The sequence below is a fragment of the Diadema antillarum genome, unplaced genomic scaffold (genome assembly GCF_040938485.1).
Source record: "Diadema antillarum isolate AM-2024a unplaced genomic scaffold, OU_Dant_1.0 seq00000523_RagTag, whole genome shotgun sequence".
In the NCBI taxonomy this organism is placed as follows: Eukaryota; Metazoa; Echinodermata; class Echinoidea; order Diadematoida; family Diadematidae; genus Diadema; species Diadema antillarum.
Genome location: NW_027271475.1, coordinates 2,110,512 through 2,124,789, shown reverse-complemented (window position 1 = coordinate 2,124,789; position 14,278 = coordinate 2,110,512). Strand labels below are relative to the sequence as shown.

Here is a 14,278-nt window from a genome sequence, read left to right as displayed (position 1 = left end):
ACGTTGCACTTTGCACAAATTACGTAAAACAGCGTCAGGTGTCAAGTAAGACAGCCTACAGTACTGTGATCTGTTGTATTTGCCAAATTTATTCACGAAATTTTGTAGAAGAGGAAGTGCAAGAGAGTTGCTCGCCAAGTATATGAGGAGCTCATTGATACACAACAACAATAAGAAGAAATAAAGACATATCGCGGTTCGATTCATTGCCCAGAAATGTCAAAAGTAATATCTTTATTTTGTATTTCCGATGGATTTTTCACCGAGTCAAAAATCCGTTATAAAACGATCCTCAGAAGTGTAACGTCATAATAATTTGCAGCCCTCGATACGTACGATAACAACAACAGAAATGAAAACACGGCGCACTACGCGGTGCAGATAGCAATAAGGTTCGTAAGTCCACAGGGTTTTAGTGAGAGTTTAGTCAGTTTGAATGACTTCCGCTATCTTGGAAAGTCCTTCACGTACGTTTTTGGATTTGATCAATGTCAACATTGGAATTCCTTTTGTTGACTAGTTTTGTTGAGCACTTTACTATTTTGCAAAACATGGGACACTTATCGTCAGAAGAAAGTACACAATAAACGCATACAAAGGGCCAAAAAGATAGGACATTAGCTATCGCGATGTGTGCTTTGTGAATGTCTATGAATCGTTTACTATGTATACAGTAGGAGAGCGGATCGTATCACCGAACGCCTTTTTTGTGGCTTTGAATTCAGCACAAAGTGGATGAAATGTCTGCAAAAAATAACACCGGTTATTCACAAAGTCCTGAAAATACGAATTCAGCAAAAGTACGCAAATTATTCACTCAGGTTTTTGGAGAATAGGCTTCAAGTATATCTTTCTCTCCAAAAATTTAAAAAAAAATCAAAACTGAGTTGTCTTTTACAACCGCAAAAAAAAAATCGCATTATAATTAGGTACATGATTTTCGTAATGACATAGTCAATGCTTTCACATCTTGTTCTTGCACCAGAACCACAATTCTTACCCAAGGTTCACTACATGTACCTACTAGTATTCTTACCGAGGGGAGGACAAAGAGAAAAAGAATCGGCTAATGAGGCTCATTTTTTTTTCTCACCGCAAAATGTCTAATACGAACATTTTGAATAGTTCCCATGATAAAATCTTGCGATAAATCGACATCTTCTTCTAAATCTGAGGTAAAATGTGAATTTCTTAACGTTTTTGCATTTTTGTGTTGCATTCTTTTTTTGCGGTTTCGGTCCTTATAAACGATTTGTGAGGCCAGTCTACGAGGTCCCGCGAGTATTGAAGATCGTAAGTACGCAGAAATATGCGTACGAAATTACTATGATGTCGGGCACTACCATACCAGCTGCATTATGTATTCAGTACTTCCCTTTCTCAAGGTGTGTATATCGAACTCTTTCTAGCGCTAATGATATTATGTAATGACACATTCATACACAAATGGGACTATACCTGGGTATTTTTATACCCTTTTCACCTCCCCCTCTTTTTCTACCATTCTGTCTTTAGTCCTAAAGTACGCCAACCTAAATTTCTCCTGGTATTCACTTTCATTTGAACAAGGAGACCGGCAATGACAGGCTAAAAACAATGACGATCACGTCAACGCAAATTATATGGATGTGCCGTGCGGCTTAGTTCACGAGTCAAGTTTTCGCTTGCTGGTACGCGTGCATACACAAGGACAAAGGCGTTTTCTTCTTTTGTATCTGATTGTATGTAAGCGTCGGGACGATTACAGTACATCAAACAGACAAAAGGATGAAAGGCTTGACCGTCAAAATAAAAGCTGACCTTCTCTGAGGGACAAAATGAAAGCATGCTTTCAGCCGTCCCGCAGGACAGCATCCAAGCGGAACAAGACGACTGGAACCTCATAGAAAAGACACGCAGACTCAATAGCGTACACACGCGTGGTTTACCAATGAGACTTTTGATTTATACACAGCTCACAGAGGGTGCGCTCACGCCGAATTTTCCCGGCGCGAAGAAAACATACCTTGTCGAAAAATCATGAATTTACTCTAAAAAATCCTATGTAAGCATACACAAATATTTAGTTCAAACGATAGATACACTTATCTGCTATCATTATATATCAATGGCAGTTTCATAGTGCAAGTAATTATGATACCACAAACATTTTAATGAGCAGGAGTTTTCTTGCTCTTCTTAGTCGCCGATCGGCGACCATGGCACGTCAGGACTATGGTCGCCGATCGGCGACCATGGCACGTTAAGAGTTAAAGGCAATTTTTGTGAAGAAAGTATATGCATGAAATTCCAATGCATCAACGAAACGGTCTATAATATCATTACCTTTCTTCTGACGTGGACCCCTTAACCCTGAAATCCAAATGCATGTTTATTTGTGTTGATTTGCGTCACTTTTGCTGTGAAACGAATATCTAGAACATTCCATATATTTTTAACGATTTTTTTTCTTCTATTTTTCTTCAGATTACTTGGGAACGCCCACAAAAAAATCCTTCCAAACTAATATTCCTCAGATGACCTCATCTGTCAATCATTGCTGAGTTCTGAAATGTTTAACAAAATACATTGGAGTGCACCTTCCTATCGACTCAGCCTAACTTGCATGTTCCCTCGCCATGTCTTTTGTTAGTCACATTGATATCACAGAAACAGTGATGTTAAGAATATCATAAATCAACACAAATCAACATGCATTTGGATTTCAGGTGCCCTTTAACATGTTTAAAAACTGTGAATCAGTGTGTAGGCCCCATTGAACAAGTTGTTGCTGCTATAGTTTCCCAACATTGACTGAAACAACATCAAAAAGATAGCACTTTGCATGCAATATATTATTTTTGATGATTTGAAAGAATAGACATGAATGAGTGACCATCAATGCAAAAGATTCTTTAATTCGTCGAAAGCCAACCTGAAAGTCGGGAACAACCTGTGATTTTGAAGAGCAAACAGTGGGGAATGTGTATATAAAGAAGACTCTTGACTGGGTTGTCGTGGGGTGGTGTAGAAGTGACTGAAAAAGGCAGGATCTGGCGCAGCAACGATACTTTCTGCCTGTTTGTTAACAACATCACACAAAAGCAACACAGGTAAAGTATAAATATGTTGATGTATATAATTCATTTCGTATATTATATGAATTTTTTGTAAAAGTTTAGACAATATCATTTCACGATATGTATACTTTGTATCACGTTTTGATTTTCGTTGATTGGAAATAAACTATGATTGAACTGAAGTAAAAAATTGAAATAGCATAGCCTGATTTCTCCTATAACATACAGAAATATGACCAAGCTCAACTTTTGTTAGTGTAACGACATAACTGCTTTTGACTTGAATGTCATCTGAAAGGTGTTTCCAAGTTTCACTGAGGCTTGTCTGACATAGCAACAAGAATGTACACAATTTGTTGTGATACAGTAGAAATTAACCACTTTGAAATGTCTGCACGTTAAATGAAGAGTGAGCATTTCCGCCGAATAACGTACACGTTGCATACAAATTGTATGCACACTTTGAAAAAAAAAACTGTTCGTGGCATCCAAAAGGTTTACCTGAGGGTTCCCACAGACTTGCCTGACATAGCAATATCCAATGTATGCAAACTGGATTCCACGTGTTGAAAGGCATAGGGTATGTAGACCTTCAGGTGAACATAGTGAATGGGATAGTGATTCTGCACGTTTCTGCACGTTTCCATGTTACTAATGTGGTTAACTAAAGACATTGCAGGGTAACAATCTTATGCAAGTTATGCTCAGTCTCTGTAGGGGAAGGTGCATTCCATTGTCGTTTGTTAATCGCATTGGTCCAGTTTCAACACTTTTACCGATGACTGACAGATGACGTCACGGAAAGAACCTTGGTGTGTTTTTTTCTTTCTGGCGTATCCCAGAAATCTGAAGAAAATAGCAGAAATATTGTTTTACATTACAATACGGTACATATTGTTTAGATGATTCTTTTGGCCGCAAAAGTAATGATCAGGGTATAGCTTATCATAAAGCAATACAAGTCAACATGTAGTAGCTCTCCCTGACTTGCCTGAAGAGTACAGGCCAACAAATTTTTCGACCTGTTCGATCCAAATAATTATATAAGCTCCGGTTACGTTATCATTTAGCTTTTGTTTTTTGTTCTGGTCTCACTATCAAAACCCCATCCCTGTTTATAAACTCTCCTGACTGTCATTGTTCATGTCATCAAGAGGAAATTCATCTGAAATAAGCATCAAAATCCCAACGGGTATATGCACCTTACTTTGACTAATTCACAATAGTATAGGTGTTACAGAACTACATTTCAGAGACTATACATATAATTATGATGACAGTCGTTGCTGATGGCATGCATCAGGAAAAGATATGAAATTGTGTTGTACGACCCCGGCCTGGTTAAAGTATTGCATAATCAAATGACCAAGATTCTGATACATATTTCGAGCAAATAAATCATAAGTAAAATTTATACCATGGACAACATAAGGAATTGGACATCAGGGGGCATTTACTTTTGAAACAAGAACACAGGTTGGGAGAGTATTCACGAAAAATGATGAAAATCGATAATGAAAGTCAAGCTGCACATGAAACAGTGGTATAAACCATGATCAAATTAGATATAAGCATAGGTGATCGTCATAGTGTATAAGGTTCCCAGAGGCCTGGATATAAAATCTCTACCGAAGTTCCTTTTGTCGTTGTTGTTGCAGTTGGAATGGATCAAAAGCAATAAATTTATCATATCAAAAGATTGTGGAGTTGCGATGAATTATCAGTGGTGACTTTTGAGAGGAGAGAGGTTGTCGTTACTCAATCATAGAGCCATAATACTGTAATATTTCTAAGGTCTGTGGAAAGCAGAGGGCAAACAATAATTCATAGGACAGAGGTGATGACGTCATCACGTGATATAGTTGTCTATGCAGAATTTAATTGTCTCTTACAACTCTTCAGTGAAAATATGTGAAACTTTGGATTTTCGTAACGTTCTTATCTTTAATGCAAAGTGTAATGCAGCTTATACCATTCAGTTTCCGTGAGTTTATATTCCACTGACCAGTCATCTGTTATCAACGTGAAACTGAAATAGCGTTGCATTTGAACCATTCGGCAAGAGAGCTCAGCCATGCTAGCTTCAATGTAGGTAAAAATAAGATTATACCGGTCATTTTTTACTGTAGTCATTAGTATCATTATTATAGATGTGGCTGTTCTATCTCAGTCCTTCTCAAACCAGTCTGACTATACCCTCTTCTTCTCGGCTGCCACTTCCGCGTCTGTATAAACGGAGGGTATAACATCAAAAACACCATCGAATGCTGCCAACGCTCTATGAGACATAATATTTGTCATTGTACAATACGATGTATAATGTACTTTTACAACATTTCACACGGCAAGTAAAGGATAATGAACATTTCAGATTTGGTACATTATCGCGAAAATAATCTCAAAATCAGATTTACAACTCATCTTGAGACCATTTCTGCTCAATTTTTTTTTAATGACTTCAAAGAGAGATAGAAAAAAATCCTTAAAATCAAATTCGTTTCTAGAGCATTGATTGTCAGATTATTGACAAAGAATGATTTGAAAGTATTATTTTGTGATTAATAAACTAAGAATACACTTGTTATAGGGCGATGATGACATTACCTTATTCGATGGGATTTTGTAAAGTTCATTCATTTGCGAACTTATCAGTGATGAAGAAAAACATGCAAAAAATGCGAATGTTGAAATATTCCCCATATTTGCCAAGTCTATCGTACGTGTTATTTTTTATTTTACTTGATTTGCTTTTATCAATGTCCATCGAAAACGAGACCGAGTTTCCTTTTCACAGAAATGTTCAATACTGTATACGTGTACATGTAGGCTTACCTGTACAATTATATTTTTTTTACTCCATTTGTAAAAGGGCATACCACATTTTTATTGGACTAGCGCCCTCATTGTCGAACTTTTTTCTCCTCTCCTCTCTCTGTCTCCATAATGAATACAGTCACACACACACACAATGCACTGGTATGTCATTAATTGTATCGTATACATTGTATCAAAATCTTTATTTCAGTTTGTTTTTTATTTCCCCTACCCTTGACCTTCTTACTAGGGTTTTCTTTCTTTTCTTTCTTTTTAAAAAAATATTTTCGAGAAAAGAAGGGTGTTCCTTGGCACATATTTTTTTTTTGTCGTTTGTGACCACAAGAGCAGTTTGCCAAAATTTGATAGAAAAAAAAAGTAAAAACACACGCGTTTTCTTGTACAAGTACGAGACAACTGGACGAATACCGCACACATGAAGGCCAAGATGATTTTTTTTCAGTGAATCTAAACAGAGCGGTGAAGAGTTTTACGTTTAAAACAGTTATCCAAACCATTAAGTAACCATCACATACAGGTGTATTGTTGGACATGTATTATGCAAATTAGACAAGGGCACATACAGTCATTAATGTGTCTATGTCATTTTTTTTGTGTGTCAATGTAAATGTTTACGGTGTTTGTACATGTATACCTGTACAAGTGTACCAAAATGTATGTTCATTGTACCCGTCATGTACAGACTATGTCTGTTAGTGTACGTGTCGTGGTCATGCATTTACAAGTCTTGTGTTTGAGCTGATATTGACTTGATTAGCGTAGCCACTTCCTTGTGGAATTAGGCGCAAGTAATAAACGTTCTATACAAGTACCATTCCCGGGAAAAACAAACAAACAACAACAATAACAACAACACACACACACACACTCACATGTACAAACACAAGAAGTTTTTAAGTTTGTTCGTTTTTTTTCTTAAGATTTTTGTAAGCAACCTCTCTGAAGCTGACACAAACAGACACGGTCAACACCACGCAAGCACTTATATATTCTCACCTCTCAAAGCCACACCTACGTCCAACAACAACAACAACACACACACACACACACACACACACACTCACATGTACAAACACAAGAAGTTTTTAAGTTTGTTTGTTTTTTTCCTAAGATTTTTTTAAGTAACCTCTCTGACGCTGACACAAACAGACACGGTCAACACCACGCAAGTACTTTTATATTCTCACCTCTCAAAGCCACACCTACGTCCAACACAGCACTCCCCCACCAATAACTCGGATAAGATATTGCGCAGGAAACCGTAAGTTTATGAGATATCAAAGCTTTAAACTTTATTGGAACTTTGCTCCAAAAAAGGCAAGGTGATTGATTGTGCTTTCAAGTGACTGAATGAGAGTTTATTTTTTCGGCATCCTTGGGATTTTGCTGCAGTTATGGAAATTTCAACAAAGTCTTGTTCCGAGGGAATTGTCATTGATGTGGAATGGTTCACGAAGGAATCTGGTCAGCGTTCAAACTGAATGCGCTGTGGAATGACACATGTTGTCATCTAATACTCTTCGCCCTCTTCCTCCTCTCCCTCAGCGTCGACGGAGTCGACACCGACCTCCTCGTAGTCCTTCTCCAGGGCAGCCAGATCCTCACGAGCCTCGGAGAACTCTCCCTCCTCCATACCCTCTCCCACGTACCAGTGGACGAAGGCACGCTTGGCGTACATCAGATCGAACTTGTGGTCCAGACGAGCCCAGGCCTCGGCGATGGCCGTGGTGTTGCTCAGCATGCACACGGCACGCTGGACCTTGGCCAGATCGCCACCGGGCACGACGGTTGGTGGCTGGTAGTTGATGCCGACCTTGAAACCAGTTGGGCACCAGTCGACGAACTGGATGGTGCGCTTGGTCTTGATGGTAGCGATGGCGGCGTTGACATCCTTGGGGACAACGTCACCACGGTACAGCAGACAGCAGGCCATGTACTTGCCGTGACGGGGATCGCACTTCACCATCTGGTTGGCGGGCTCGAAGCAGGCGTTGGTGATCTCGGCAACGGTCAGCTGCTCATGGTAGGCCTTCTCGGCGGAGATGACGGGAGCGTAGGTGGCCAGAGGGAAGTGAATACGTGGGTAGGGCACCAAGTTGGTCTGGAACTCGGTCAGATCGACGTTCAGGGCACCATCGAATCGGAGGGAAGCAGTGATGGATGAAACGATCTGGCCGATGAGACGGTTCAGGTTGGTGTAGGTGGGACGCTCGATGTCGAGGTTGCGACGGCAGATGTCGTAGATGGCCTCGTTGTCGACCATGAAGGCACAGTCGGAGTGCTCAAGAGTGGTGTGAGTGGTCAGGATGGAGTTGTATGGCTCGACAACAGCTGTGGAGACCTGAGGGGCAGGGTAGATGGCGAACTCGAGCTTGGACTTCTTTCCGTAGTCGACGGAGAGACGCTCCATGAGCAGAGAGGTGAATCCAGATCCGGTGCCACCGCCGAAGCTGTGGAAGATGAGGAATCCCTGAAGACCGGTGCACTGGTCAGCCAGCTTCCTGATCCTGTCGAGGACGAGATCGATCAGCTCCTTGCCGACGGTGTAGTGACCACGGGCGTAGTTGTTGGCGGCATCCTCCTTGCCAGTGATCAGCTGCTCAGGGTGGAACAGCTGACGGTAGGTTCCAGTGCGGACCTCGTCTGTTAAAAGAAGGCAACGGAAGATTGTTATTAAACAACTGATGCTGCATAAAAAAGGATTTGAAATCTGGCAAAATAAGAACGGAATACTAGTACATGTACATGTACCACCCTTAATATGTTTAAATCAATACAGCTGTAACTGATTATTTTGCGTTCTATGGTTTTCAAGTCTGAAATTAATTAGGAAGTTACATCAAATATGACTGCCATTGATTTGAACTGAATGTGTCAGTCACTATACAATGCACATTTAATCATTTTAATTATTTTAAACAATTTAAAACATACACAATTAGTTACATTCAAATGGCAAAGTTTTGGTGCTTACCGACAACAGTGGGCTCAAGATCGACGAAGACGGCACGGGGAACGTGCTTGCCGGCTCCAGTCTCGCTGAAGAAGGTGTTGAAGGAGTCGTCACCTCCTCCGATGGTCTTGTCAGAAGGCATCTGACCATCGGGCTGGATGCCGTGCTCCAGACAGTACAACTCCCAGCAGGCATTGCCGATCTGGACACCAGCTTGTCCGACGTGGATAGAGATACATTCACGCTGTAAGGTGGAAAAGCGAACAGAGAGGTTTGATTAAGTACGTGTTTATTTGTAGCTTTATAATGAGTGGACTTGTTTGAAAAATTCAGAATGGCACCATCCAGAACCCAAGAATTATGTCCCATTGGAAAGAGAGAAAAAATGGAGAGGTTCAATGCTCATCCCTCCGCCCCCCCCCCCCCCCGTCCCAGCCCCCGCAGCATAATCTTCTCTCAAGGTGACAATGGCACCTGCAGTGCCGCTAAGTAAAACTCATGAACCATCGCATGGCTAAAAAAGGAACAATTGATTGATGGATGGTTCGTTCGTTCGTATTTACTTTATGCCGACTTCAAGTATGTTGACAGAACAAAGTCCAAATTCTGGTATCACCCACCCATCACGTGAAAAGCGGTTGGATTATTCCGGATTGTTCCGGCGTCAATTAAGTCAACATCCAAGAAGACGAAGAGTAAACACGTGCTCAGCTCAGCTAACATGCATGGGTGTGCGCACCGCACCGCAAGAGCGATTTTTACAGCCCTTATCAAACCTCCTCAAACCATGATGAAAAGTCGATGAAACATGAATAACATTTTGACGAGCTACGAGGGATATCTGACACTGCTATAATGAACAAGACTTTATCTGTGCACGCGAGACTCAAGAGTTATAAGAAGACCACTGAGAGTAAAAATCAAACCAACGGAAGGTATAATGACAATCTTGCTGTAAGGTCTTGCTGTACACCATACAGTGAATTCAGCTCCTACAGACAATGACAGAGGGCAGTTAGACTGGCAGTACTCTTGGAAGCCAAAACTCAACTCGAAAAGGTGAAGACAAAATTTATGCTGAAATATTCCTTGTCCTCACATTTGGAGAAAAAACCCGTAATGGTACAAAATACATGGAAATATATAGTAACATAATGAACCATGGTTAACATATCAGTAAATAGAAATTCAAGGGAGCGATACGATTTTTTTAAGAATATTTAACCAGGGAGGTGATTTCTCACCATGGCACCAGTCCATGTATCTTCACACGATCTCAAACCAACCCAAAATTTGAGGAAAGAGGAGGAGAAAATATTGCTAAATTTGGACACCCATTTTTGATGGAGAGATGAGGGAAACTATCAATGATTATTCCACTTACCATGATTGCAGATTATGTCGTAAAAACAACGAATGAATACGAAGAGGTAATGGCTTGATGAAGGCACTTTTCTCGTCCCAAGTCGATGGTAGGGTTTCGAAAAGATATACTGACGTTGCCACGACCGCGCCGAGGCTTATATAGCCTTCTACGAGTCGTCTTTTGATTGGTCCAAATAACGGTTACCAAGGAATGCCAGCAACGGCAACCCGCCTGTTGCTTTGAGGTTGCCATAAGAGACGGCGAACGGTCTTTCAAACATATCTGACCTATGATCCCTATTAGTCGTCTATTCAGACCCTTTGCAAGAGCCGTTCTTGCTGTGGGAAGTAGTTTTGGGAATGTCACATATAAAACTATAATGTTTATCTGTTTTAACTGCCCATTTTGCATACAGAGATGAAGGTTTATTGATATATTCAACAGCAGAATATGAAGAGACTAAATTCCGCACAAATTCATGGCGCGCATGAGGTCGAATGGTAGCTGCAATATGTGATGTGTTTCTACAGCTGTATATCGTGCTTTCAAGCACGGAGGTGATCTCCCTGTCACAAGTATCAAACGTTGGGTTTCCCCAAAGATTTTAATATACTGTACATATATTTTCTGGTTTCTCCTCCTCAAGTGTATATTTCTTTGTCTTTATTGATAATAAAGTGTACAGGATTTATTATATATAACATACCAGCAGAGTGACAGAGAGAGATATATAGCTACCATAGCTTGCAAGCTCTAGCCTTCAGGCTTCACACGCTGCTTCTGGCGCGTGTTGCCCAGAGAACACGGAGATTATCGTCCTCGTGTTATTGGAACCGTGGTTTCGGCAACGTGTCGCATTCCAGAGAGGCTTTATCATAAATGCCAGAATAATATAACAGCATGTTCCTTGATTACTGTATAGTGATTGTCCCGTAAAGTGTTCAGTCCTTATTTATGGAAGAGCTTCATTGCAATATTGTCCATGTATTACTGCCTTTTCTAACGATTATGTTCGTTGGCAGCGGTAAAAAGACCTGAAATATGAAAATGAGACGAAACTACAGAATATCATCGGACACTATCATCACCTATAAAACTAAAAAGGTCATTGTGGTATATGTTCACCAATCTTTTCTTCATTAATCACGTTGGTAGAGAATGATACCAATATATCAATGATATGTGAGAGCAAATTATATATATACATATATAATTATGATATGTCCTGTCAACCTATTTTAGATGTAGGCCCCTAATACGTGACATTTTATATATCCATCGTCGTCCGTAGCATAATAGTAAATACGAGAAGCTGTGTCTCTTTCCACCTCCCTGATCTCTGTGCTTTTATTCACGTAGTACAAACAGTAATTATGATAGAACCAACGGCAAGACTGATTGCCACCCTGCTCTAGTCCTATACGTCATTGGTGAGGAATGCGGAAGTTGAAGATGTCTGGGAATAGATACAGCGATATTAGTATAAATTAAATGATACATCTTGAAATACAATTTGTCCCGTGGGTCCTGCAAAATGGGCTTGCGGATCAAAAGAGCTGTCGCTGAATTATTGAATCCATGATCCAGCAGACCTATAGCTGAACAGGGTTCTTAAGATCGAAGACTAGGTGATATTACGTAATAAGTACTTAACGACCGTTTCACGCAGGCTCCGATCCTGGTCTATACAATCATGTTGACCTTACCAACGGCTGGAGCTTGACCGTGGCAACAAGGACGTAGAATTGGCGTATCGATAACACGCGGAACCTCCCCATCGAATTTTACACCGTATAATGCATACTCGTTATCTATGGTCTAGTAATATGAAGATGGTCTTTAACGCTCAACTCAAGTGTAAGAAGTGTTGTCACTTCTTAACAGGTGACAAAAGATTTTATTAAGAGAATATTTCATCATCTTTTTTCCTTCCATCCACCTACAGATTGCCTTTTTGTATATAGCAAGCAATTAGTTCATATCTCTTCTTTTTGTCATAATGCACACAACCACAGTCAAGCACATTCTCAACCAAATTCATATTTATATACCACCCGCAAATACAAAATGTATTTAGGCCTACATGTTTTGTAGGAGATGGAAATATAAAGGTATGTATGAATGAATAATTGAATGAAAAAGGATGACTATTGATAACGAAAAACAAATTCTTATCCTACACCTTTATATAATTACTATGACTCTCAGATTTCAGACCCCATGTCCTTATTATGAATGTGTAACATATTATCGCTTAGATGATAGTATTGTTTACTTCCAGTGATTTTCAACATTGATAGAAAATGCGATTTTTAAAAGTGTTTTTATGGAAGAAAAGCATAACGTACAAACGAACAAAACGATACATGTGTTATAATTTCATACAATCAAACAAAGTATTGCACATTAAACATGAACTTATTAAAATAGATGACAAGATCACAGTTTTTTTAAGACAATGTTATAGGCCTACTCTGTTTTTCGTTTAGTATTTGGCATGACTTTAGAGATCTCTGATAAAGTGGTCTGTAATCTCGCCAAATATAAGTGTATGTACATATCATATGTTTTATATCATATTTTCTGATGATTAAGCCTTACTCTTATCGACAAAGAATGTATAGTTATTTCAGTTATGGCCGTATGAATGGTTGAAAGAATTAGCTGTCTATAGATGGAAAAATCCTACATGCTTTAGAAGTAACGATCGAACGTATGTAGATATTGTCATTCAAAGATACAGCCCATAAGATTTTAAATGGCTATTACATCTTTCCAAGTTATAGGTTAATATACTGTACTTCATTTCCTATTAAATATCTTGAATGTGTCTCTATACTTATGTGTGCAGTGTTTGTCCTGTACTATAATTGGAATATGTACTATATTGGAAATAAGCGTTTGAGTATTCACCTTTTATAGATAATCGCCAAACAAAACTATCTAAAAACAAAACAAAAGAAAACACGCATTCCAGTAAATTATATGCGAAAAAAAGAATATGTCGCATTTGTTGGGGTAAGAAGACAGGGAATGAGTCTACTTATCTTTATCGGTTGCGTTTTTGTCTCTGTAATTTTGATTTCTCCTCTTTTCATCAAAACTTTAGTCACGGGAAAAGTTTCTCTTTGTTCATTCTGCAGGTGAGTGTGCTGTAACTGAATGTGTCTATCACGTACTAGTAGTATGCGATTTTGTCTGTTTATGCCGTGAGTGTCTTGTGTTATTTCTAAACTATTCTCCCTAATCAGTACAGCCTCGTGGTGTTCGACCTCCAATAACGCACTCCGTATTTCAGTTTCTCGATAAGTTATGATCAGGGGGCACCACTTGGGAGTTGTTCACACTCCCAAGCTGGTAAATCACTGGATTGGCCTGGTGACTGTGCGAAATATAGAACGGAATCGACTTCTTTTACTGACGAAAAAACCGACGGGCTGTGTATCACGCTAGGTGTGTGTAATAATTAACCCACTGAAACAGTATTCTTGAAGAGAGCTAGGGGTTATTACTCAAGGATCGAGTGTGTGATAACTCCTTGATATAATCATAGTTGCATATTACAACGTACAACAAGTTCTATATTGGTTGATCGGGTCAGGAAGGTGTACTCGGCTGCGTTATAACGCCTACATGCCGATTCGCATTGGTCCTTGAATCTATCCTATGCAAGAATGCGATGGCTGGAAATGTGCTAAAGGACTGCCCTAGTGCCTAGTGTAACGCATGGACCTAGGTACAGTATATCCATGGTGTAACCCCTGCCAACGTAGAGTGCTCAGAGTAGTGAAACCATGACAACAACAAAATAAATGGCTTTTATACGCTATTCAGATTTTTTATTTTTATTTATTTATTTATTTATTTATTTATTTTATTTTCATTTTTATCGATTTATTTTCATCTTTTTTTTTTTTTTGGGGGGGGGTCTTTGAATTGTTGTGGAGGGAAGCACTATGGAAAGGAATGTCTCATTTTCACAATATCATTGTCTGTGCTGTTGGTTAGGACAGGGAGGTGACACTTCTCTCACCTATCTGGTCATATAGGACAACCAATAACATC

General features: G+C 39.5%; 1 protein-coding gene across 1 annotated transcript; it reads right to left on the bottom strand.

Moving 5' to 3' along the window:
* Positions 1-7,160: 7,160 nt before the first annotated feature.
* Positions 7,161-10,335, bottom strand: LOC139734337 (tubulin alpha-1 chain-like). The gene is made up of 3 exons (XM_071645130.1): positions 10,232-10,335; positions 8,869-9,091; positions 7,161-8,537 (listed from the first exon to the last, which is right to left on the bottom strand). Exons 1-3 carry the CDS (start codon positions 10,232-10,234, stop codon positions 7,405-7,407), a joined length of 1,359 nt encoding a protein of 452 aa, XP_071501231.1. The 5' UTR covers positions 10,235-10,335; the 3' UTR covers positions 7,161-7,404.
* Positions 10,336-14,278: the final 3,943 nt, after the last annotated feature.